This window comes from Carassius auratus, chromosome 14, assembly GCF_003368295.1.
Source record: "Carassius auratus strain Wakin chromosome 14, ASM336829v1, whole genome shotgun sequence".
NCBI lineage: Eukaryota > Metazoa > Chordata > Actinopteri > Cypriniformes > Cyprinidae > Carassius > Carassius auratus.
The window spans coordinates 13,027,400-13,052,249 of NC_039256.1; the positions used below are offsets into that span (position 1 = coordinate 13,027,400).

Below are 24,850 nucleotides of genomic sequence, written 5' to 3' on the forward strand. Positions count from 1 at the left end.
TATCCCTTGTGTTTTGTCCTAAACCTTTTTATGATACCAGCTTAATTGCTACCAATACAATATAGTCAGCTCTAAATATTTAATTTTTCTAGTCTTGATTCTTGGTTTTGTTAGATTATTCTCTAAATTGGTTCAATTGGTAATTTCTTATTTTGTTACTTAATCTTTTATTAGTTCATTGGCTTATATCTTTCCTTGTCTTGAGTTTAATTTGTGTTTTTGTGGAACATTGTCCTGTCTAGTCTTGTGTTCGAGTTCCTGACCTGTTCCTCTGTGTCCTGCCCTGGTTCTACCTACCTGGCACTTGGTCTGTTTCAGAGTCAGTGTTCAACAAGTATCTGAGCTCTGCTCTATGGTGCCTCGTGTGGTCTTCTCCATCAGCCTGGTTTAGCTGCCCCCTCTGTTGCCAAGTATTCTGCCAGTATTCTGCCGTCCTGAAGCTTTCCAAGAGGCCTCCCCTAGCTGTTCCTGTTTACTGTTTTCCTGTGGTATCTATTGTTCACTTCACTACCCTCTTGTATCCGTCCGTTTTGTCAATAAAACATTATTACCTCACACTGCAGTTGGGTCCTCCCTCCTAGATCCCTGACATAGGTGCTAAATTCCTGTTGCAAAATTAAATCAGCATCTCCATTAAGCTTGTCAGCAGATTGAAGCATAAAGTGCTCCAAAATCTCTTGGTAGATGGCTGCAATGACTTTGGACTTGATAAAACACAATGAACCAACACCAGCAGATGTCAAGGCACCCAAATAATCTCTGACTTCAGAAACCTCACACTAGACTTTGGATTCTGAGCCTCTCCAGTCTTCCTCCAGACTCCAAACCTTGATTTCCAAATTAAATGCAATATTTACTTTCATTTGAAAAGAGGACTGTGAACCACTGAGCAACAGCCCAGTTCTTTTCCTCCTTACCTCTGGTGAAATGCTTCTGATGTTTTTTTTTTTTTCTGGTTCAGAAGTGGCTTGGTTTTAGGAATGTGAAAGCTGTAGCCCTTTGCTTGAAGATGTCTGAGCTTGATGACTCTTGATGCCTGCCTCCAGCTTCAGTCCACTCCTTGTGAAGCTCTCCCAAGTTCTTGAATCGGCTTTTCCTGACAATCTTCCCAAGGCTGAAGTCATCCATGTTGCTTGTGCACCTTTTCCTACCACACTTTTTCCTTCCAGTCAACTTTCTATAAATTTATTTTGATACAGCACTCTGTGAACAGCCAGCCCTTTCAGCAATGACCTTCTGTGGCTTACCCTCCTTGTGGAGGGTGTTGATGATTGTCTTCTGGACAACTGTCAAGCCAGTAGTCTTTCCCATAATTGTGGTTGCATGTTCTAAACTAGCCCAAGAGATACCCAGTATTTCTACTCAAAATTATTTAAACTAATCAAGCTGAAAATGGATTATTCTAATTTTTTGAGACACTGAATTTTTTATTTTCCTAAGTCGTAACAAACAGAATTACAACAAAAAACTGTTGAAATATTTCAGTTTGTGTGCAATGAATCTATAATATACAAAAGTTTACTTTTTTGAATTAAATTCTAAAAAATAAAAAAATTTTGTTTGAGCAAAATGGTATACACTGTGCTGCCAACAACATTACAGTCAAGCAATATCAAATGTTAGTATTCTCTTCCACCATCTTCTGAATTGCTGAAAATTGTGAATTTAGTTTTGTTGGGTTTAGTATAATGCCACCTTTATACTCAAAAACTTCTATAAAAGGATGCATTACATATGTATTACCTGACCATTTTAGAGGTTTCACACACAGGTCTCTGTTCGGGCTAATACAGGGTTGTTTATGATCAAAGTTATGATCAAAGATATACAACTCCAATTTAAGTTACTTTTGGGTGCAATAACTTTTACATCGAATGTAAAGTCTGTGTTTTATCAAAAAACACATAGGGATACTTAGGACACCTAATACTACAAAAAAAAAAAGCTGAAAAACCTTTTGTTAGAATTTGTTTAGGGTTAGGTGTTTTATTTCCATATATGCAGCTGCCTAATAATGAAGTATGAAGTCTACACTGGACAGATCAGGCAAATTCTTACTTAGTCTGACTAAAGTTATTGAGAAACAGAATCTGAAAATGTGAAACATTATTAATTTTATTTTTATAAAAAAATCACACAAAATACATACTAATTTACCAAGACATCCATTCTTTAATAAAATACAGCCATTCTTATCTTCACATCTGATTCAAACATGACATCATAACCAATTCCACTCATATTCACTGAATTGCACATAAAAATTACCCAACAAAAGACACTACTTAATTTACAATGACATTTGCTGAGATCCTAAGGCACAGGAACCATCTTCGTGGCATTTGTTTAGCTTATTGCAAACAAACACCTAAATGTGTGTGCATCTTGCAGATAAAAAAGCTTGATAAACAAAATGATCTAAAACCAAATTTATTTCAAAGCTGATTTAGAGTACATATTAAATATGATAAATATGAATTATTATTTTTTTTCCTTCTGAAAGTTTGTAACCAGTAAATGTTACCCCTTCAATATGAAGGACAATCTCACCGGTTGCATACCAACTGTTCATCTCTTCCATAATAGAATCTTCAACTGGAAATCGGCTGAAAATTGTCTAGTGAGACCAATGCTTTAGATACAAATATCATCAAATATTTAGACTTGATTTTCATTTGGTATCATTTTTTATAGTGCAAAGTCTGCAAACAGGGCACACAATGGCAGCAGTTTAACAAAAAATTATCTTAGCACACATAAGACACATTTTATACAAGACCACCGGCTAGTGGTCTTGTTTACAGGTGTGTCTAGCTCTTTAGGAAAGGGGTCATCATACACATTTTACTTAACAAAAGAATAAAATATGCTGTGTTGCACTGCAGCAACATGTTCCATCTAAAAGAAATAAGGTTGAAGAAATAAGGCTCTGTGACCATTTCAACCAGCTTCTCTTCCCTCTTTAGTCTGCTAATAGACAGCTGATCTAGGTCTACTTGTAAAGTTATCAACAGGTATATCATATTAAGAGCTTTTAAGAGAACATTAAACTTCTTCTGCTGTCATACTGAAAGATTCATTGTTGTTAAAACCTTTCAGCACATTTGGATAGTTTGGACAGAGAACTCAAGTCACCAGAAGGGCCCACTGGTTGCAATGTTCCCCCAACTCTGCCAGTTTTGAAAAATGCTATTGGATTCATACAGACTTTTACATTTTGAAACCTCCTTGTTTTGTGTTTTCTTGACTAACTTATTGGATTCATTCGGTTTCTTTCCCCGGTTTGAGGAATTCTGTGTATTGTTTTGTTGCAAAGATGTTGAAACCAGTCCATAGTTTCTGCCATCGTTGTTGTCCCAGTAGGTCTGCTCTCCAGTTCTGTAGCTAATGCAAAATTCGACCTTATTCTGAGGGGGCACGTACCCAGGCAGTTGAATGGCAAACGAGAATGTGTCTGTATCCTGACAACAACAGACATTATTCATAAATGTGCATTCCTCATCCTGGAAGCTCTTCCAGGTGTCGAAGGTGATCCGCACATGAACCAACTTCTCGTAGGCCAGGTTACGTACTTTGATGGTGCCAGTTAGGGCCCGCTCCTGTAGGGTACAGTTCTCCAAACAAACAAAGTTTTTCAGCAGCCGGCTACGGAAATCTAGGTAGTCAGCCGCTGGCTGCGGAAAGTCTAGAATTCTGTTCTGGGCCAAGTTTATATGAAGAGTGGCTGTGACATCCTCTAGGTCTTCCAGGTCAAACTGCAGTTCGGATGTAGCAGGTTCTCTTTTATCAAAAGCTGAGAAGACGTGCACCGCTGTTAATGACATACCCTTTGAGTCAGCAAACACAACCTTCTTTTTGGCCTTGGATTTTGGGGTCTGCCAGCCCAGACGATGGGGCTCCAGGTGGGTTCTGGAGCTCAAGCAGGGCCGCAGGGGTTTGTAGCAGGTGTTGACCAGGTTGCGCTTCCTGTAGTCTTCATAAGAGCTCAGGAAGTTACGCAATGGGGGAGAATGGGTGATGTACAGCTGCACAGCCACATCTACGGGCATAACTGGACCCGGCATTGGAGGACTGAGGAGATGAATAACTCTAAACACATACAGAGAAGCCAGATGTATGAGTACAATGTCTTTAAAATAGTTCTTAAGATATTCTGCTATAAAATGATGTTTTTGGAGGAAGCAGTCTGCCTTTATGAAACAACAAAATACAAATTAGACAAAGTGGAAATGACAAATGATCGTGACAGAGGCCCTGTAAATATATATGCAAGGGTTTCAAGCATTTCGATACTAACCAGAAAAAAAAAGTTACAAATACAAGTTTTATTTTTGGTGCGTTTTCACATGGTAATACAGTTGGATGCTGTGATTAGGTACTTTGTAGGTAACTTTTTATTGAACCCAAGTCCTACCCCCATCACTCATGTTAATCACTTCTCCTCCCCCCTCACTCACTTCTAGTACCTCTCATGAGAACTATACTAACGTTACATTTGAGAACTTTAATCGCGTTACCCGAACACGTAACGTAACCAAAGCAACAATTGGGCGTTCGAAAACTTTTTGTTAGAAAGATACGTGACAAAACATTTGTCATTATCACTTATATATATATATATATATATATATATATATATATATATATATATATATATATATATATATATATATATATATTAAATAATCACAGAGAGGTTAATTTTGTTTTAAATATCTTTAACATAACTAACATTAGTCGACGTGTCGCTAACTGTAATAGAGGCATCAGAAAACCCTTTGTATTTTTAAAACCTATTGGTTTAAATAACGTTCTTACCTTGTGGAACTCATTGAGAAGGTGCTTCAGTTTAAAGTGGTCTCTTGAGCAAAGCACATTACAGGAGATACAGGATTTTCAAACAATTCCAGAGCGCTGGATTTTAATGTAAAAATTCGTTATTGTAGCAGTTCACCCCCAGAACTAAAGCCTATCCGCTGCGATCTGTTGACACACCCACTCCACGCTGCACGCGACCACTGCGAGTCCTTTAATAAAGCCTCTTGTCGCTTATTTGCATATTCCACACCCCAGCCAATAACCGAGCCGCGCCTTTTTGTGTCGACCAATCATCACTGGAGGATATTTAACTGACATCCTCTTGGGTGTAGTAATGGTTGTAGCTTGTATTCTCTTTTATTTCAAGACTTGTAAATGTGAAATCCATAGACAGTAAAGTGAAATCAGCTGGAGGTGAGGCAGCAGGGTAATATTTAAACATGGTTGTTTGCCCTGTGAATGTAGGTCATGGATAAAGCGAATCTTTATTTTCTGAAGGATGTAATAAACCATGAATTTAAACTTATATCACTGACACTCACAAAATGTATACAAATGTATATAAAACAGTAACACAGACTACCATTAAGACTCAACAGTGCGTGGCGTGTTTACCATGGTCCAAAGGTCCAAATGGCTCTTCTTTGGCTCCATCCCACATGACTGTGGCGCATGATAGAATAATCTGATTTTACAGGCACTCCAACTTCAGGCCATCCAGTCCATTTCAAAGTCCTTCTAGCAAGCTATACTAATATATATATATATATATATATATATATATATATATATATATATATATATATATATATATATATATATATATATATATATATATATATATATATATATATATATATATATATATATATATATATATATATATATATATATATATAAACGTTTCTCTCTGCCAAGTCAGTCTCTTCCCTGTTTCTCTCATAGTTGCATGATTTGATCACCTAGTGATTATTATTTGATTAACGATTAAGTGATGACATTCTGATTGATTGATATGCATGACCAGATGTCCACCTCAGTGATCAATACCTTAGCACCTTCCTTACTGATGTGCAAATGTTGAAGCTGTTTCGACTGTAGGCCTATGTTTTGGTGATTAGAAGTTATCAGCCCAATGGGGCACGAAATAGCAAAGGGTCCAAACATGTGCAAATATAACATCTAAGACCTCTCTTTCTCTCTCGAAATGTAGCAACACCAAGACCATGGGTTTGATTCCCAAGGATCATGGTATGGGGCTGCCTGCGTCACATTGATAAAAATGGCGAGCGTGATATCACCTGTTGCAAAATGTCTCTGGATCAACATCCTTGTTGATCCTGGAACAACATTACAATCAACCAATCAGAATTTAGATATACCTTTTTCAGGAAGAATCTGTTTTAGGCTTACAATCAGGTGCTTCTACACCCTTGTTAATCAGCTATCATTATCCACTGATTTTAGGAATAAATTATGGGTAAGGTTAGGTTTAGGGGAAGGGATTGGGTCTATATTTTATTTTATTGGGTGTACAAGTCTATATTTTTGGACAATAATGTTGATTCAGGATCATCAAAAGATGTTGATCTAGAGACATGCCTTATACTTGGCAAAATCACGGCGAATTATGAAAATATTAGATAGGAAGGGAAATTATATTCCAACACTTTTGCGTTCTCTCAATAAAAGTTTGCCTTCCCCCGAGAAACTTTGCGTTCGGTCACAAAAGTTTGGCAGTATATATAGGAATGGGCAGTATTTCAGATCCATGTAAAATATGTATTTGAAATACAAAATACTATTTTGTATTTTAAAGACTTTGGCAAAAATCTAATGTCATTTGTATTTGATTAGTTTGATTAGATTAATTGTTCACATAGATTTTGTAGGCCTGCTGGGGTAAGCAAAGAAAAGTTCTGTTGCTATCCTTTTTGAATGAATGACTTTTTTATGAATGACTTGTTTGTCATAGAGTCAGTTTTGCTGATACAGAGTAGACCCTTCCTTACCGAACACCAAGAAATTGAATACAATTATGAGTCTTTCGCAAACTGTTACTTTAAAACTAACCTTTATCTGGGAAATCACAGGGATACGTGAATATTTTATCTGTTAACTGGTTGCATGTCAGATCTATTTCATGACTCAGACAGAGAAAGCTGTTGCAATCAAACATTGTTTACTTAATCAAGTCACTGGTGAAAGGATAGATCAAACAGGTTTTTGCATAGAAATATGTAACATTGGGATAAAATTAGCATAAAATGTACTAAAAGTTTAAGTATTAGTGTAGTGGTCTGCTGATATGTTCATGCCACGTACTTTTAACACTAACCGACTGCAATATGCATTTAATTACAGTTAAATTACTCAAACATTAAAATTTTTGCGGCATTTGTGGTAGAATAACATCTGCAAGGTTTTAGACTGACCTCAACCATTAACATCGTTGCTTCTGTGGCATAACTATATGCTATAACCTAGCAATTGCATAATTGGCCCTGGGTCATGCTGCCAAACCCCACTATGGCACACAACCTGAAATAAAATGAGTGACTGGCTGCGTTTCAAAACTTCAATGTCTTATTCGGTGCCAGCTGGAATATGCAACGGTGGAGAGAGACATCTAGTGGACATTATAAAAAAAAAAGTATTCATTTTAAATGTAGTCTTAAATCTAATCGACAACCGCTTTCCACGCTATTTGCTGGGCTGCCATGTCAGGTACAATAAAAAACAATCTTATTTTAGAGAAACTTGGAGACTGATAGACAGATGCTCTCCTTACTACCTAGGTTTAGAACAGAACAGTTTAATGGCCCAGAACATAAGCTGATCCAAACCCACAGAAAATTATCCCCAATTATATGTATGTACAATATAATACACATAATAAAACAATGAATTGTTAAATATTTATTACTATGTGATAATATTTGTATTTAAAAAATCTTTTTTATTTTATGTTTAATGATTTGATAATGTATCTATTACTTTTATTTGATTCTTTTTTTTATTAATAATTAAATAATTACATTATAGATAAATATGATTTGGTTTTCCATAAATTAATGAATTTATAATGAATAATATAAATGAATTTTACATATTTTTTTCTTTAAAATTCTGTTAACTTGCAACTGCTGTCCCAGGAACAGCACTGCAGGTCTCAGGCTTTGAGATCAGCATTAATATCTCTCATCCAGCAGAGGGCGCTGTTGTTCTGAATAGCGTTCACACGCATCTCATCACACTCAGAGACCAGTCCTTCTGTACAAATGTCTGAGTTGCAGTAGTTAGTGTGTACAGGTTCTCAGTATATTTCTGCTTCCACTAATGAAGCAATTTGGTGACGTGTGCCAAGATGTCACTGACACAAAATGCAGAGCGTGCAAAAACATCTTTGTGAAGCTTTTTTTTTACCATGAGGCAGTAGAAATTCTGATACCGTGAACAAATTAACACTTCACAAACAGTCACTGCTGTCTTATTATTTTCTTATTTGGCCAAATTACCCGTGAGCGCTGTGTTTCCGAAACTAATTCTGTGTCTTGTGTCAGTTTTCCATTGGATCGGTGTAAGGCTCAAGAGGGTGAATGTGGCATAAGGCCAGGATGGAGAATAGAACATTACAAGGGTATCTGAATGGGTCACTTCTCCACTTTGTACAAAACTGTTCCAATGTGGGAAGCGTCTTGAGTCCCTTTGTGTGATTCTCAGGGGTCCCAACTGGGTTTTGGGGGGGCTGGTGTTGTTTCCCTGTAGATCGGAATGGGAAAGGGGGCCTTAAATGGGGCATCTAGCTGAATGCCTGTTTTAAACACTTGATTTATGTGCACAGACTAAGAGCCATTCTGTTTAGTAAGTGATGTGTCTGTGTAAGCAAGCCAGTGTGTGTGTCTGAGTGTGTATTTGTTTGATAGACTGGGCTGAAGATGTGCAGCTCATTGAGATTCTGTCTCCAAACACAGTGTGTAATAGACAATAGTTCACTGTCTGTAAACAACATATAGCCTACAACCACTTTAGTAGCTGGTAAAATTCAAAAACATTGTAATTTTAAGCAGTTCAGATATCATAAATATCAATTTAAGTGATCTGAATAAATTCCTGAGAGCATCATTTATCAAATTTTCTTAGAAATATTAATAAATTCAAACAATAAGTCAGTGGGGATATATATTTGATTGAAATTGATTTGATTTGATTGAAATTTTTAATTAAGCAAATGGTTTGGAGATGATGGGAATAAAACCACCAGCCTTACAGTTTTATTGTGTTAAATTGTGTCAAAACTTGCTTCAGTTTCAAGAAATTAGTCACTAAAATGATTTGGATATTGAATAGTTAAAGCCAGTTGTGATAAATGGCAAGTCAATTTGCACTGCATTATTCAGATGCTTTCTTTTCCTTGGAAAACACACATAAACAATATTTTTTCGTTTGTTGTCTTCATGTTTAATCAGGTAAAATGTTTCTTTTTATTCAGTTTGGCTTCAGCAGAGGATGCCTTTATCCATATTAGGGATTTCTTGCATAAGTTATTGCTTCTAAAAATAAAAAATAAAATGATTACTTCTATGAGTCCATTTTTGACTTTCTGTGCGAAAGCGGCACGCCCTTTGGATTATTCACATGCGATTGGAACAGCTACTCATGTGCTGGACTGTCATGATTTGGCTAATGCAGGACACGAATGAATGATGTGCATCAGAGGAGATTTCGAAGTTGGTATACGCAATTCCAACTAATAAAGATGTGGGTATATGCCCTATACCTGCTTATTCCCTGCACTAAACCACTGATTATTGAAGACTTTAAAGCTTTTGACTCAGACATCCCTCTCACATACATAATGTTTGTTCACAAATGAAGACTCAAAGCTGATTAATATTGTGGAATTCAAAGTTATTTACCATTCACATATGAGATCAGCACATAGTTGTTTACCAATAGTTGTCCATCTCAAACACATTTGTCTAACCCCCCTGTCCAGACAATCTGCAGCACCCTGCCAAATATTTAGCACTTTTCCATGGATAAGAAAAAAGGGTGATTAGTTCTTTAAAAGAAATGTTAGTTATTTTTTTTCTCTTGGTGAGACAGCAATTTGCGCAGTGAGAAAAGAGAATAGCTGAGATGTCTTTCTGTAAACATGCCTATCATGTTGGCCTTGGCCTTGAAATTCACTTCATTGCTGCTAGTTCAGAGCACAATTCATGATTCATAGGTTTTGAGTCGATTCAGGAATGAGTTTTGCAAATTCAGAACCATTCGATCCAGTTAACAATAAGATTTGATCAATTTATTTCTTAGTTTTCATTAATGACTCAATTCCGTTTTTTTAAGGTGCATTGTTAAAACAACGTCACACTTTGGATGTCTCCAATAATTAAATTATGTGTGTGTTTTATACTATTGAATGATAGCTACTTCACTGAACTGCAGTTTATCTGATTATTTTATTTTAAATTGATTCTTGATCAAAACAAAGAAATTATAATTCAAAAATCCATGTTTCAAGTCTTTTAATCAATGCATTGTGACTATACGAAAAGTCACATGATATTTGGCAGTTGTCTCAAAAAGTGATTGGTCCCAAGAGAAAAGATGGAAGAGTTCAAACTGTGTTCTTCAGGGTGATCAGATCATGTATTACAGACCTTGATTCTTACAAATAAAAGGCAAAGTATAGGAGTCCATTCCTTATATACAAAAGATCTGCACTCCAGAGGGCTTTAGACATCTATGTAAAATTATTCCTCCAACATTGAGGTGAAAAGATGAATCTGCTGAATTAACCCTGCCACACTTAGTCTATTGACAAAATCCATTTGTGCATAATATAATAATCTATCTCTGCTTGCTTGGCTGACTCAGAATGTTTATAGGCAGCGAGTTAAGCCTTCAACAGACTCTGATTCTAGCCTCTTTGTCCACCTATTTAGCTGCACAGCTTGCTTACTAAATGTGTCGCTGTAGGCAGTTGTGAAATTACAGAAAAGTCTGAACAAAAGAGCCATTTTCTCCCCTCAGTATTTTCCTCTTCTCCAGTTGGCTCATCAGGGGGAGGGTGAAAGCCACTTAAATGGTAAATTTTTTCCTGTGACAGTCATTTTAGACCACTGAAACGTCAAGCTGACTACTGATGCCGAGTGCACACAGATAAAGCCACCTCTGTCTGAATACAACATACTGACAAACACCTAAAAACACACATACTGCATATAAACATGAATACACAATATAAAGAGTTCATGAAAGTGCAAGGTTCATTTATTCATTTTGTGTGAGATCGGAAGGATGTTAAATCTTGTCATTCAGCTGTGTTAAGCACTGCGATCTATAAGTGATGAATGAAGAAATTATTTTCTGTCATCTATACAATTTTGCTATTAAAAATATATGCATTTGTAATTAATTAAATTCATCTTTTATTGAGTTGAATGTTATTTTGCAATAATCATACACAACAGTTTTCTTCATGAGTAAAAATTCAAAGGTCATGTAATACAATTATTCATATCTACAAAAAGTTGGTTTAGTTACAATATACACTTAAGTAATTAATTGTGTTTAACATTGTAATTAATGTGATTGTTAAATATCATACAAAAACTACTTTCTCTATGTCTATTTGTCTTCCTTTTCACGACAGGATTTTTTATCCATGATGTTTTTAAGGTGCAGACTAGATGGTGAACTTCCGCTAAGTCATATTTTTGACACCCTGACAACATCTTGATGCCGTCTTTTTTTATATGCAACAACAAGCTTATCCTTCACTGGGTCCGAAAAAGCATTGATAGCTGACATTTCTCTCTTTTTTAAGCATTAAAAAACTTGGCAAAGAAGTTGCAGACAGAAGACCATCCCTCTCCGCAGTAGCTCACAGCGGGCTCCATGTCTGAGAATCCATCATTCATTACTTCTCCGAACCCCTCATCCTCCTCTTTCTTCACCTCCTCTTTCTCCTCTTCCTTATCTTTCTGAACTTCTTTTACTTTCTTCGTGGGTGCCTCCGTTTTCCGTTTGCTCTCTTCTGGCATTCCCTTGCTCATGTGCGTGGTGGTCTCTTCTCCGCTTCTCTCCGTGAGTTTCATGTGAGATGCGCTGGGTGCTTTCTTACACAGTCGTGTTTTCAGGACTTTCTCCCCCTCGCAAGCATTCTTTCGCTTCTTCAGTTTGCTAACCACCTGTTTCCAGTACTGGGAGGACTGGGAGCTGTAGATAGAGCATTCCTGAGGTTTTCCAGCAAACTGGCACGTGTAGTGAGGTCTGAGCCCATCCTCACTTGGGGTGGTGCAGCTCACCTGGAGCTGGATGTTAGCTCCTCTCTCTCGCGCCTCCCAGGTGCAGCGGTGCCCATCCTTAGTGCTCAGTTGACCTGACCCCAGCGAGGGGTTTACCACTGTACTGTCTGATTCAGTCACTGTTTCTGATGGCTGCTTGGACTTCTTTTTTGCCTCAGAGAATGACAGGAGGAGGAAGAGGAGGGAAAGGATGAAGGGTAGACTCCGCCCTCGCATGGCCGTGTGAATGCAGGCTAAAGAATGGAAGAAATCCCTGATTCAAGGTACTCACAGCAGCCTCAGAATGCAGACAAAATCACAGCACCTGCAGAACAGAGATGGAAAAAAAAATACTATGCTGCAGGGTTATTATAGCCAAAACTAAAACCACGAAAACATTTTACTTGAATTGAAATAAAGTCAATCTTAACTACAATAAAGGAACTAAAATATAAAAAAATTTAACTTAAAAAAAAAAGTTTTATTTCAGATAGTTGCCCAGATAACATTTCTAATTTTCATTTCGTTTAACTGTCCTAAAATAACTGAAATAAAATGTAAATAAAATTGAGCAAAAACTATCCAGGTAAAAATAAATAAATAAATAAAATGAAAATATCAAAATAAAAACTAAAATATTAAGACAAATTATAATAATATCTCAGTGTTACTAAAATAATGATGCAGACTACATACTTGATTATTAAATAATAAAGCATTTTTAAATTACAAAATTAAAATGATGAAATTAATGTTATAATTTAATTAAATAATTATAATTTTGTTCTCTTTAAATGTGAATAGATCTGTATGAGTATGTATATAATACATCAATTTAATTTAACAACAGCCTGATGTTGCACTAAATCACATCCTTCCATTGTCATCTTCATAAATAAAACTAGCATGTATATAATGTGTTTGCCTTCCTTTTATGCCCCTAACCACCTGCATTCTAAAAAACAGCTGTAAAGTTGAATATTTAGTTTAATGTTTAATATTTATTTTCTCGCAGTGCTTTTTTACTTACCGAGCTGATTGTTCCTTCAGGACTGCGAGTGATAGAGGCTTGTGGAAGGATAAGAAAGCAGAGGGGAGAAATAAAGGATGGAATCGAGGGATAAAGACAAAAATAGGGGAAAGGGGGGCTGGATGGTGGATGCTTTTTGGGAGCATCAATAGAGTATCCAAACCGCCCAGAATCTGGCACCTCCCTCCTCGTCTGAAGACAAATGGACACCCCTCACCCCATCCCTTCTCTCAACTTCTTTGTCTCTTTTCACACAGTCTCTCAGTTTCTCTCTCACCTATCCTCATTTCCTGTGCACTTGGAGTCTTACGACATGAATGAATAGAATTCATTTTTTATTTTTGTCTTGGAATAAATATTTAAATAGAACTGGAACCATTTAGGGAGACTGCTTATTACTTTAATGTTAAAAACATCAAACAAAAGTTTCTTGTTGTTTGGGCATATTTCTTTTTAAATGTACTTATCTTTGGATCAGTGAGCATCATGCAATTTCCTAAGGGGAACTTTTTTTAAAAGCAATAATGTAGACTTGAAAAGCTCTTCTGTGTGTGCCTGTGATTTTGTTTATAGACTGATTTGTGAGTTTGTGTGTGTGTGTGTGTGTATGTGTGTGTTTGTTATTTGCATTTGCGTACATGCTTGCGTATATATGGCAACACTTTCTAATCCTAATCCATCCCTGTGGCTGGGTCGTGCTCTGCTCTTTTCCCGCTCAGTTAATGCAGATTCCTGATAATCAGTTGTGTCTCCATACCAACCTAACCCCAGCTGCTGACCCACAGCAGACGCTGGTAAAGTCGTACATGGCTGTTGTCTTACTCAGGGCCTCACAGGGAGTTTGGATTCATTCCAAACCCTGATTGTGATTTTGGGAATTACCGGGTGACCTCAGAGGCAAAGCGATGGATGTATGGGAAGCTATGAGCATCTCATGAGTGAGGAGCTTGCTGGAATCAAATGTGACCCTGGACCACAAAACCAGTATATTTGGGATGTATTTGAAAGAAAAAAAAAATTTGGATTTTAAGTAAAGATCAAGTTCCAAGTTGTTAATTTCCTACCATAATTATATCAAAACATCATTATTGATTAGTAATATGCAGCTTCATTTGCACAACTTGACTCAATTGGGGATTTTCTCAGATTTTTTTTCAGATTCTGGATATTCAAACTGTTGTTTCTAGGCCAAATATCCTTACATACCTTACATCATTGGAAAGCTTATTTATTTAGCTTTTATATGATGTAAAAATCTAAATTTCGAAATATTGACACTTAAGGTTTTGTGTTTCAGGGTCACAGATTAACAAATAGAGTCTGCTTCTACTCACTGCATTAAAGTCACAAGCGTTTTGCTATTCTTGTTATCTTTAAAATTTTCAGGGATGATTAACCCACAGTGCAGGTTTTGCGGTACAAAGGGTTAATTACTTTAATTTAATGACTCAAGCACTGACCAATGAGTGCCACTGAGAAAAAAACAATAAAACAACAACCAATTTGGATATTAAATATGGCCCTGAGATGCTCTGCATAGTAATTCATTTTGAAGTTTATTGAAATTTTTAATTGAATCTCAGAAGAATGTGTGGCATGTGTGAGGGTTTTCAGCTCAAAGAATGTGTTCTTGTTAAGATGCAGAAAGAATCTCATCAGTGGCTTCTCAGCAGTCTGTCGGGATCAGAGCAGCAACATCTCCCTCTGCTGGTGGAGGTGATGTGATGGATTTAGGTTTCTTCGGGAGTTATCTGCCTTATTTTGCACCATGGAAGTTATTTTCTTTGAACGTGCTAGACTTTTTAATTTATTAAATCCTGTAGGCAAATGATGAGATGAATAAAAAAGTTCCTTAAACAGTAAAACTATACATTTCAAGAATCCTTGAAACATACACAAATATTTTGAAACCAAAGATTTATGAATTTCAGGTTCATTGGCTGGGATAAAAGTGAAAGAACACTTTTTAGGGGTAAAATGCTTCCTGTAAAAAATGCCTCTTTGGAAGCATGAAAAGTACATATTCTTGTTGTACCATGGACTGCAGCACCAAAAGCACTACTTTTGGTCAAACCAGAAATATTATGATCTGTTATCAATTGAAAAGTTGTGGTAAAACAACAGCTGGATTCATGTGGAGCGTAAGATGAGTGAAGTGCTCCCAGCACCTGTCAACAGACACATCACTCGCACACAAGTCGCAATCCAGCCACTCTGCCTTTTTCATTTGAATGACATTCAGACGGTTTTCTCCGTCCTTGTGTCTGTTATTTTTCCCCTAACGACTGATGATATGTGAGATCATCTTCTTCAACGAGCGTCTGATGACACTACACGAGTCCTTGATGAGGAACGCCGTTTCTTCAACACCCAGTCCCGGTTTATATCTGCTGAGCAGTTCTGCAATCAGCGTGCACAGTGGCCATCCAGCCTCACTGATGGTGATTACAGAGCAGGCATGATGCACCCCGTGTCGACCTTGCGGGCTGCTAATGATGGGGGAGAATCTAATTGTGAATCATACGGAGGCCAAGACACTCGGGACAACTGCAGGCCCATCAAACGGGATCTGAATGCATGGACTTCAGATTTCTTCAACCATCCTATGTAAATGAACAAATGATCACCCTATGAATGTGGTCTCCATGACAACACACCACTTACGGGCACTTCACTTGGAATTGTGAGACAGAGATGTGTGGAGTCAGCTTAGGTGCTTCAGGCCATCACCTAGTCAAGATAAAGTAGTGATTTATTGTTATGTGTGGGACAGGCAACGCTCAGCTCGCCCCTTCCACCCCAGAGTGCATTCAGCACCTCTGGCAGATATTGTTGCATGCCTCCTCTGACCTGATGTGATTTGGGATTCTTCAAGCAGATGTTTGATATAAAGAGAGGGCTAAATTATTACTCAAAGTCTTATTTTTGAGTAAATAGTCTTACATGTTGTTTCAAACCCATGTGCACTGGAATTTCTAAACCTAAAGAATCTTTACATTTCTTTTTCTGAAGAGCAGTTAAGTTATTCTGTGACCATGTCTGTCATGCTGCTGAAAGGACAAGGACACACACACACACACACACACACACACAAAAAAACATCTTTTGTATGATATATTCCAGGTCTTTTGAAGGAATATGATCGCCTTTTGTGAAAAGCACTCTGAAATTTACTGTTATTTAGTTTTTTACTGAAAAGTCCCTGTGTAGCGTAAACATTTTATCCAAGTTTGCTTTAGGATGCAGTAATTCTAAACGGAAGGTTGGCATCACATGAAAGTAAACATTCCATTTTGAATATGCCAAAAGGATATTGAAGGAAGAAGGGGAAGATTTTCAGGAAATAATCTATACTTGGTCTGTCTATCACACAAAGCTTTTATATGATTCAAATAAACTGAATACAGGTTGACCTATTCCATTATATTATGTAGCTTTGTAAATTTAAGTAATATATCACCTTAACCTTGAATACCTGCCAATTTGACATTCCCTTTTTGTGTAAATATATTGCATTTTCAGCTTTACGCAAAATAAATATCTAAAACGACACATTTACAGAATAGATATGAAATGTTCTACATTCTCCTGAACAGCCATCATTCTCACTCTGCACTAGTTCATTCATCTCCTTGAACTTCTGTGATTTGTTCTGGTCGTCTTTCTGACTCAGAGGTAAACAAGGTCCTTTATCACTTCTGGGATTAAAATAAATAAATAAATAAAAGAAAAACCTTTTAAAAAAAGTTTCAATGGTTAAAATTCTTTACTTTCCACAAACTAACAGAGGTGACTTCATTTCTTGTCACACTAGGGGACTGAAGATTTTATGATTAAAGAAAAAACAGCAGCAAAGTCTAACGGCTTCAAGTGATCAACAAGGAAAACCTCAGTGCTGATATGCTGTGAGTGTGTCTTCTATCTGTTATTTTCTAAATAATGATTTGTAACACTTCATAACCCTCTTTAATGAGATATTAACACATCTAATCACAGGTATGTACATATATCCACATATTAATATGAAAGTATATTTAGTTTAATGGGATTTCAGCTATTTCATCTGTTTAGCATTAGCTTATATAATGTTAATATTCTGTGAAGTTCACTTCGCAGGGCACTTACAGTCAAATAGAACAAACATCTGAAGTGATAAGAGATACATACAAAAAGTGCAGATTGGTGGAACGTAAAGACTGGAATTGAGTAGGCTACCACTGCCTTAACAGAAGCTTTAAAATTAAATGAAAGTAAAATGATTGAATCATTTTAGCTCACATAAGTATTCATGTATTTGAATAGCCATATGATAAGCAACATAATGTACAATCATCTGGTGATTATTTTAAAATTAAAAGTGGTCACCCTGTCTTGTTTATTTCTCAATAATCTGTTTGTTGTGAACAGGCATCATTTTGCAAACAGTATTATTCAGATAAGTGCACAGTTAAATATGAAGTGTGTGTTTTTTAGGTGAGAGATTTGAAGAGAATAATGGCCTTAGGCCTAATAAGTGACAAATTTAGGTAGCTTAGTTTAACGGTTGATAGAACTCAACTGTCATCATTCTCTTGAATGTAAGATCGATACTGGGAGGAATTACTGACTGGCTCAGTTGAAAGAATTGATTTGCTTCCAGACACTTGCCTCTGACACCACATTTTCTAGAAGACAGATTGTTTTAATAATCACCATAAACATAAAGTTATGAAAACATAAACAATAAGTTCTGAAACAGAACTTCTGCGACAGAATAGATATGAAACCATTCTTTTTCAGAAGAGCAAAGCTACATCTTCTTCAGTCTTCTGTGATGCTTATGGGAAATATTTATTTACAAATTTTCAAATCAGAGAACCAAAGTAGTCACATGCACTTTTCAATTTTAAGATTTGAGGTCTTGGTGTCTTGCTTTAATATACAGAATTTCATGTACACACTAGATTAATACACAATCTGGCCAGGAGTGAAATGCAGAAAAGTAGCAGATGTCAAACGGAACATTTTAAAATGCAAATGAAGCGATTCTAAACATAACTTCCCAGAGTGGTGTTCGACTTTTGCACAGCACTGTAAATTAAACCCACATTAACCCCAAAGTCTGATGAGGTTAAGAATGTTTGTCTGCAGATTTCTCTATGCCACACCTGAAGAAACTCGACTGATGACTAATTAAAGTGCAAAGAGAGCGAGAGTGCTGCTAAAAAAAAAAGTCAAATGGTGATAATCACACACCCCCATACACACACACAGAAACACATGCACAAACACACATGTCTAAATTTATTACGCCAGCAACGGTTCTTTGGGAACCATGCTGACGTTGTCATGGCTACACAGCTAATTAGTGAATAAAGCTGTAGGTGCTTAGTGTTGCTTGCTGGAGAGTACCAATACACACTTAGATGGTTGTATGGCTACATGCCACCAAGTGTATGTGTATTTAAGAGCATTTATTATGTGGGCAGGTTGACTAACCATGCTAACACTCATCATCCAAAACAATCATGCTTTTTGTGAAATGGTCGTTGTGCAATATCGATCATTTGTGGATATAAGAGGGCAGCTAGATTGACTTGTTGATAGAGCCACCTTTTAGCTTGTTGTGACTGAGTGATTGAGATATTTGTTCTCTCAGACAGCCACATAATGATGTGTCTCAATAGAGAGAGGGTCATCAGGGTTCTTGAAATGACCTAGAATTAACACAGAGTGACACGCCTCTGGTTCTAGTGCATGTGTGTCCCAAGGATAATGTGAGAAAAGTCTCAGCATGACACACTGCAATATCAAGTTTAGTTTCAGGACAAAAAGCTTTGTTTTTCAGTGCAAAACATGTTTTGCAGGCACCATCACGATCACACACAGGGTTTAGAATATTAACATGCAGATCCTGTGCCATGATTATAATTACTATTTCAATGGCAATGTAATATACTATAGACTACGATTTCAAATGTAAGAAATTAGAAATTATAGAGAGTTTCTCCTTACAAACAGAGAATGAAAGGAACAACCTTGAGTGGATTCTTTATTATTCACTTGGGAAATATTGCTCAGACTGAGCTTTAAACACCCTTTAAGTGAAAAAAAAAAGCTTTAGTCCTTCTATAAGAAATATAAAAGGATAGAGGAGAATAATACTCGGGATAACACTTAAAAAACTGATTTTGTATTATACACAATACGGTTCAAGCCTATTTATTATGCAATGAAATCCTACCATATCTCATCACTCGACAGATATTTCTTTGTTTTTGTTTTTTAACCAGCCTACTGCTTTTACTTCCTTTCCACTTCATGATAATAATAACATTAAAAATAGCAATGAAGCGGTTGTCAGTGCTGTTTTTGATTAGACGGGATTCCGCACATTTAATTGCAGCCTGAAGTGACTTTCAAGTCTGGCTTTTGTCATGTTTCTTGAGAGTTTGGACCTTGAACTGTCAGATTGATCTGATCACATGGCAGGTTGATTAAATGTGGAAAATGATTAAATGCCATTGTAATCAAACAAACTGTAGATCTGGTTTTGCTGTAACACTAACAGCAGTGTAATAAGTTAAAACTACATGTGGAATACATTCACTTTTCGGTAACACTTTACAATAAGTGGTCACTTGTTAATATTAGTTATATCATGAGAACACACAGAAGATTTCAGCATGTTAATGCATATGACAATGTTAATGTATTTGGTCTTGTGGAATAGATCTGCCATGCTGCTGCTCCTGTGTACATAATTTCGAAAAGATGTCCATATGTAATGAAGGGCACATGCATAACCATTCAGAGTGAGCTAAATTCTAAAGATTTCATTGACAGAGTATCAGCCATTCATAGTGATATGGATGCACTGCCTACTGTCACATGACTTTAATAGTAAATATTAATTGCTATCCTAACAATTACTCTCTCATCCCATTTAAAAAAAAAAATAAATAAAAAAAAGTTCCCTGGTGCATATGCTACATGCATGCTCTTACTGGATTATTTTTATAAGAAGACTTTGTGACATAAAGCTTTGGAAATAATGTGACAGGTATTATAATAAAGCCATTTGAATTGAACTAAATGGTACAAAGGTGGGGGCAGAATTAAGACAGGAGAAATGAGAGAGAGAGAGAGGGGTAGCAGTGACAGATAAAAAGAGACAAATTTTCCTCTAAAGGTCGATTTACACACTAACGAGAAGACGTAGTCCGCTGGGTGATTGCAGTTTTGATGAGGCTCTTGAGGAGAGCAGTCCCACAGGACTGAAAGCCTCTGGCTATCTGAAGCCTAGCTCCACAACCTTCTTTATCCATTTAACACATGTCAGTAACTTAACCCTATGAACCTGGCCTGAATTGCCATCTTGAATTTAACAGAATTTTAAGACATTTAAGAAGTATTAAAATGCTTTTGTAATTGATTTTAAAACATAAAACTTGCCTTTATTTCACAAGCATAAATATTTGTATCTGTTACTCCTTTTTATGAATTGTTAATGTTAAAATGTTATGTAGAAACATCTAAATTGATCTAAAATGATTTTATTCTATTCAGAAATATTATTTAACGTATATTTTGAACAAATATGATAAATATGATAAATATAACAAATATTTTTGCTGTATTATAATATATGAAATAAACAGTGTTAATCTCATAAAATAATTCTGGGATAGCTCTGCGTAAGATTGCACTGCCATCTGTTCATCTCTGTACAATGCAGTTTGCTATTTTATTCTCAGACATTTATGTATTTTCCATTTTTAGAACAAAACATTTGCTACACTGAATGAGATTTCTTGTTTTAAAGGCACTTGTTGCTCTGATAATGCAGTTTTTATGTGATGCAGCAGCATTCTGCACATCGCAACCCTTCAAAACTACAGATATGATGTTTGTATCCTCAACAAACACTGCAAAATTCATAGAAGATGGTGCACCAATCAGAAATGTGTCTCAGGAAAGGAATTGTTTGACAACTTGATTAAAAAATTCCTTGAGACAATAACATGAGAATTACTTTGCTCAGTCTTACATAAGCTCTCTGGGAAAAGGTGGTTTGAGGTTTTCTGGTTTGTTTATTTGTTTGTGCACAATGCATTTTGAGTTAAATGAATGGCAGGGTTGTGTGTCTTTACCATTGGGAAAAGAGTGAGTTGATCAGTACATTCATTCGTCACAGCCTGGAGAAGGTACAGTATACGCCGCTTTGTTTTTGAATTATTATTACAATATAAATGAGGATTAATTCAATGTCTTTTTCATACTCACTTGAGGAAATGATCTCTCTGACTCACTCTTTTAATGATCTGCTGCAGATGTTGTGTGTGGTGGTCTCTTGCAGAGAAACTGACTGAAATGGTGAATGATATTGAATTTAAAATCATCCTCTTCTATTTGCAGCATAAACACAGTGTGTGGTTATTTGTGCCCAGAGCAGATCCTCCCTACACGCAAAATACGCAAGCTCCAAAACACCAGGGGGCCCCCTTGCTCTCAAAGATGATTTAATTTTAGCTTTGTTTTTTCAATTTGGCCAGCAGTTATGAAAACGTGAATGTTCATTTCTTTTATTGCAGTGCGATGTGGCCCTGTCTGCGTAAAAATCAGTCAAATCATGTAATGTGAATGTCATACAGTCTTGCTCGAGACTAAAAAAACAGGGGCCCACAAAAAGGGCCAGAAGAAGTCTAGGATTGGCACTATTTGTGGCACTCATCTTTCTTACATAAAGTCACATTCAGTATTAATCACAAAAGTGAAATACTCGTCCACAGCGTGTTCAGTTCCTTGAAGAGTTCAGGTCAATAAGTCATGACTTAGGCTGTGGGAATGTGTCAGAGATTGTTTCAGCATTACTTCACTGGCTGCATAAATACATTATTTATATTTTTATTGGTCAGATATTTTTAAAGGGATGTTGTTTTAGTGACCCAGGATTTCCCCTTTACAACCCCAAGACTCCCTCTGGATGCAACACTTCACCTTTTATTTTTATATATATCCTTTAAGCTCATTCAAATATTGATTTGTGACATACATTTTTCTCAGGAATTGATAAAAAGCTGTTTGAAATGTACTGACTTTACATAAGAATAAGAATCCTTAATGAGTGTGGCCATCATCATTTGGCAGATTTCTTCTCTTTTCAGAAGAGTCTCTCACATGACATTGCTAGTGCAGAATCTGGCTCTTTCTTGATTTAAAACCACATATTCTTTTTCAATGTGTTGTTTGGGACTACAGCTGTAGAATTGAATCACATTGCCACCATATATATATATATTTTTGTGACATTTTTCAACAAACTTTCTTAGCTATGTAAATGTGAGCATTCCATACAGACATCTACTGTTTTTATATACAGGTTATAAGTACTTTAACCTAACCCTCACTTTTCATTTAATTTCAAAAAAAAATTTTGTACAAATGAGTGCATCTCCTAAAAAACACTTCTATCAACTGTTTTGTTTATGCTATTTAATTGAATTTGTTTGGTCATCAAATGATAAATGTGTTATGTAACTAATAAATTCTTATCAAATCAACTAAAGACAATTTCAATTTGGTTTCTGAAGGAGAAAATATCTTTTAAATCAAAGATATCTTGTGATATAATTCAAAAATAGTCCAGAAGAGTCACAGCATGATAAAGTTAGCAAATAGAAAAACAATAATCATGAAGCAGCAACTGCTGAGTAATTTACTTGTGCTGCAATGCATCCGTAGGAGCTTTTTAAAAATTTGCAACATTCAATATGAAATTGTTTTTTTTTTTCATTTTTCAGACAGCTCTGTTAGGCTTGGGAGTAAATGGTTGGTCTGATTTATTTATATGAAGATTCTTTGTAATTCAAAACTGGATAAAATGTAATTTTCTTTTATGTACAGTGCACTATCATGTTACTACACACAGCTGTGTGTTCTGAACAGTGGGTAGGGTTACTGGGTTTTTAGGGGTCTGTGTTGGTCAGGCTAGATTGAGGTTGCAGTGCGACTCAAAGTCTTTGTTCTGAGAAGATGAAACACTTCCTGAGCCAGGTGAAGCTCAGAGCAGCATCTTTTTATCAATATTTTTTTCTCTCTCTATTCAATTGGTTTCGAAGAGCTTTTGAATACTCTCACAAGGCTGAAGAATTTCTGAGTGAAAGTAGGATGACAGTGAAAAGCAAAGAAACAGAAATTGCTTCATCTCTACAAAGGTTCACTCTCTCACTCCGACATATAAAAAATAAGTTGCTTGAAAATGGCTTAAAATTAGGGTCATAGGTATTATCATGAGTCTGATAGCTTCCTTTAGTTCTCTGTATCATGTGAGTATCTGTACAATCTTTTCAGTCTGTAATGAAAAACTTAAGTCATGTTGTATTATATTTTTGAGCCAAGGAATTAAAGAAACAGCACATAATCTTAAGATATTTAATTTTTCTTACTAATTTGCCAATGTCTATAATAAAACATCTTATTGACCATTTGGATAAGAGACAGACAGTGCCCAAAATAAATATTCATAATAGATTTTATGATTTATTGATATGTTGATGTTGCTTGTTCACTTTTTAAATGCAATTTCCAATGTGCCTACACAGTACACGTAATGATCATATTCTTGTTGTTTCCTTGTTTGTTCAAGGATGCTGTGCTGCAGTATTATAGTCATGAACAGACCAGCAAACAATATAAACTTAATATCTCCATACAATTATTATACAACATGATCAGTTTTACACAACAGGCTCTAAGGATGAGATTTCAGCTGTTACCATCTCAATGCCCAAATTCCTGTTTGTGGTACGCTGCATTTTACCATGAGAGATCCTTTGCCTATTCATGTTGTAATGCAATCTGGTTATGAAGTAGGTTAGAAACAGGGAGGAGATGAGACATAAATCATTCTGCCCATGGAAGGAATGACCTGGTTGCCTGTTTAACAATTACATTCAACCAGTATAAAATATGTTATTACATACCTCAGAATATATCACCTCTATGAAGAAAAATGAGAAAATTATATTTATGAGAAAATCCAAAGGTGTTTTGTAGCCTACACTTTTCTAGTCAGAATCTGTAACCTTAACCTGGATTTGTCAACTCTGAAAAGTATTTCACAAATGTTAAATATATGAATCTAATATCTAATGATTTGTGTGTGCTCTTTAACCCTAGAGTGCATACAGAGGATTAGTCACTGAAATAATGTTTCTTGTGGTTTCTAATGCTTGAAATGAGTTGTGTAGTTAAATAAGAATAAAGCAGGTGGACTGGAGAGTAAATGAAAAGCAGACAAGAAGTGTCTAATGTGGATCTCAATTCAATGGGCTCCTATTAAAAGCATCCCAGGTGGCACATGAGAGAATGCCAATAGTGTGCAGAGCTGTAAGGAAGGTTGGCTACTTTGAGAAATCGAGAGTAGTATAGAATTGTGGACAGAAAGGTGCAAAGATAATGTGCTTATCCCGTCTGCAAGGATTATAGCTACATCATCTGCAAATTTCTCATATTAAAACACATATAATATAAACGCTGAACATAATATACAAATACTCATACTGAATTCAATATTTTACTGTACTTGTACATGGCACGTGAACAAATGTTCAAACAAATGAATAAACGCTTATAATGACTATAAAAATAGAATGCATTTTGTTTTAAGAAAACCTCTGAGGTCAATAAGCGTCATGTGGCTCACTTTTTGCACTCATTTCAGTTT

General features: G+C 36.0%; 2 protein-coding genes across 2 annotated transcripts; both read right to left on the bottom strand.

Moving 5' to 3' along the window:
• Positions 1–2,146: 2,146 nt before the first annotated feature.
• LOC113113686 (protein phosphatase 1 regulatory subunit 3C-B-like) lies at positions 2,147–5,041 on the bottom strand. The gene is made up of 2 exons (XM_026280082.1): positions 4,819–5,041; positions 2,147–4,089 (listed from the first exon to the last, which is right to left on the bottom strand). Exons 1-2 carry the CDS (start codon positions 4,830–4,832, stop codon positions 3,132–3,134), a joined length of 972 nt encoding a protein of 323 aa, XP_026135867.1. The 5' UTR covers positions 4,833–5,041; the 3' UTR covers positions 2,147–3,131.
• A 6,029-nt stretch (positions 5,042–11,070) lies between these two features.
• LOC113113687 (fibroblast growth factor-binding protein 1-like) lies at positions 11,071–13,284 on the bottom strand. Its single transcript, XM_026280083.1, has 2 exons — positions 13,144–13,284; positions 11,071–12,438 (listed from the first exon to the last, which is right to left on the bottom strand). The coding sequence occupies exon 2, from the start codon at positions 12,348–12,350 to the stop codon at positions 11,649–11,651; it is 702 nt and encodes a 233-aa protein (XP_026135868.1). The 5' UTR covers positions 12,351–12,438; positions 13,144–13,284; the 3' UTR covers positions 11,071–11,648.
• Between the last annotated feature and the right edge of the window lie 11,566 nt (positions 13,285–24,850).

Bases quoted from the DNA above. Each gene is read 5' to 3' on its own strand.
- LOC113113687 (XM_026280083.1), bottom strand. From the start codon at position 12,350: ATGCGAGGGCGGAGTCTACCCTTCATCCTTTCCCTCCTCTTCCTCCTC.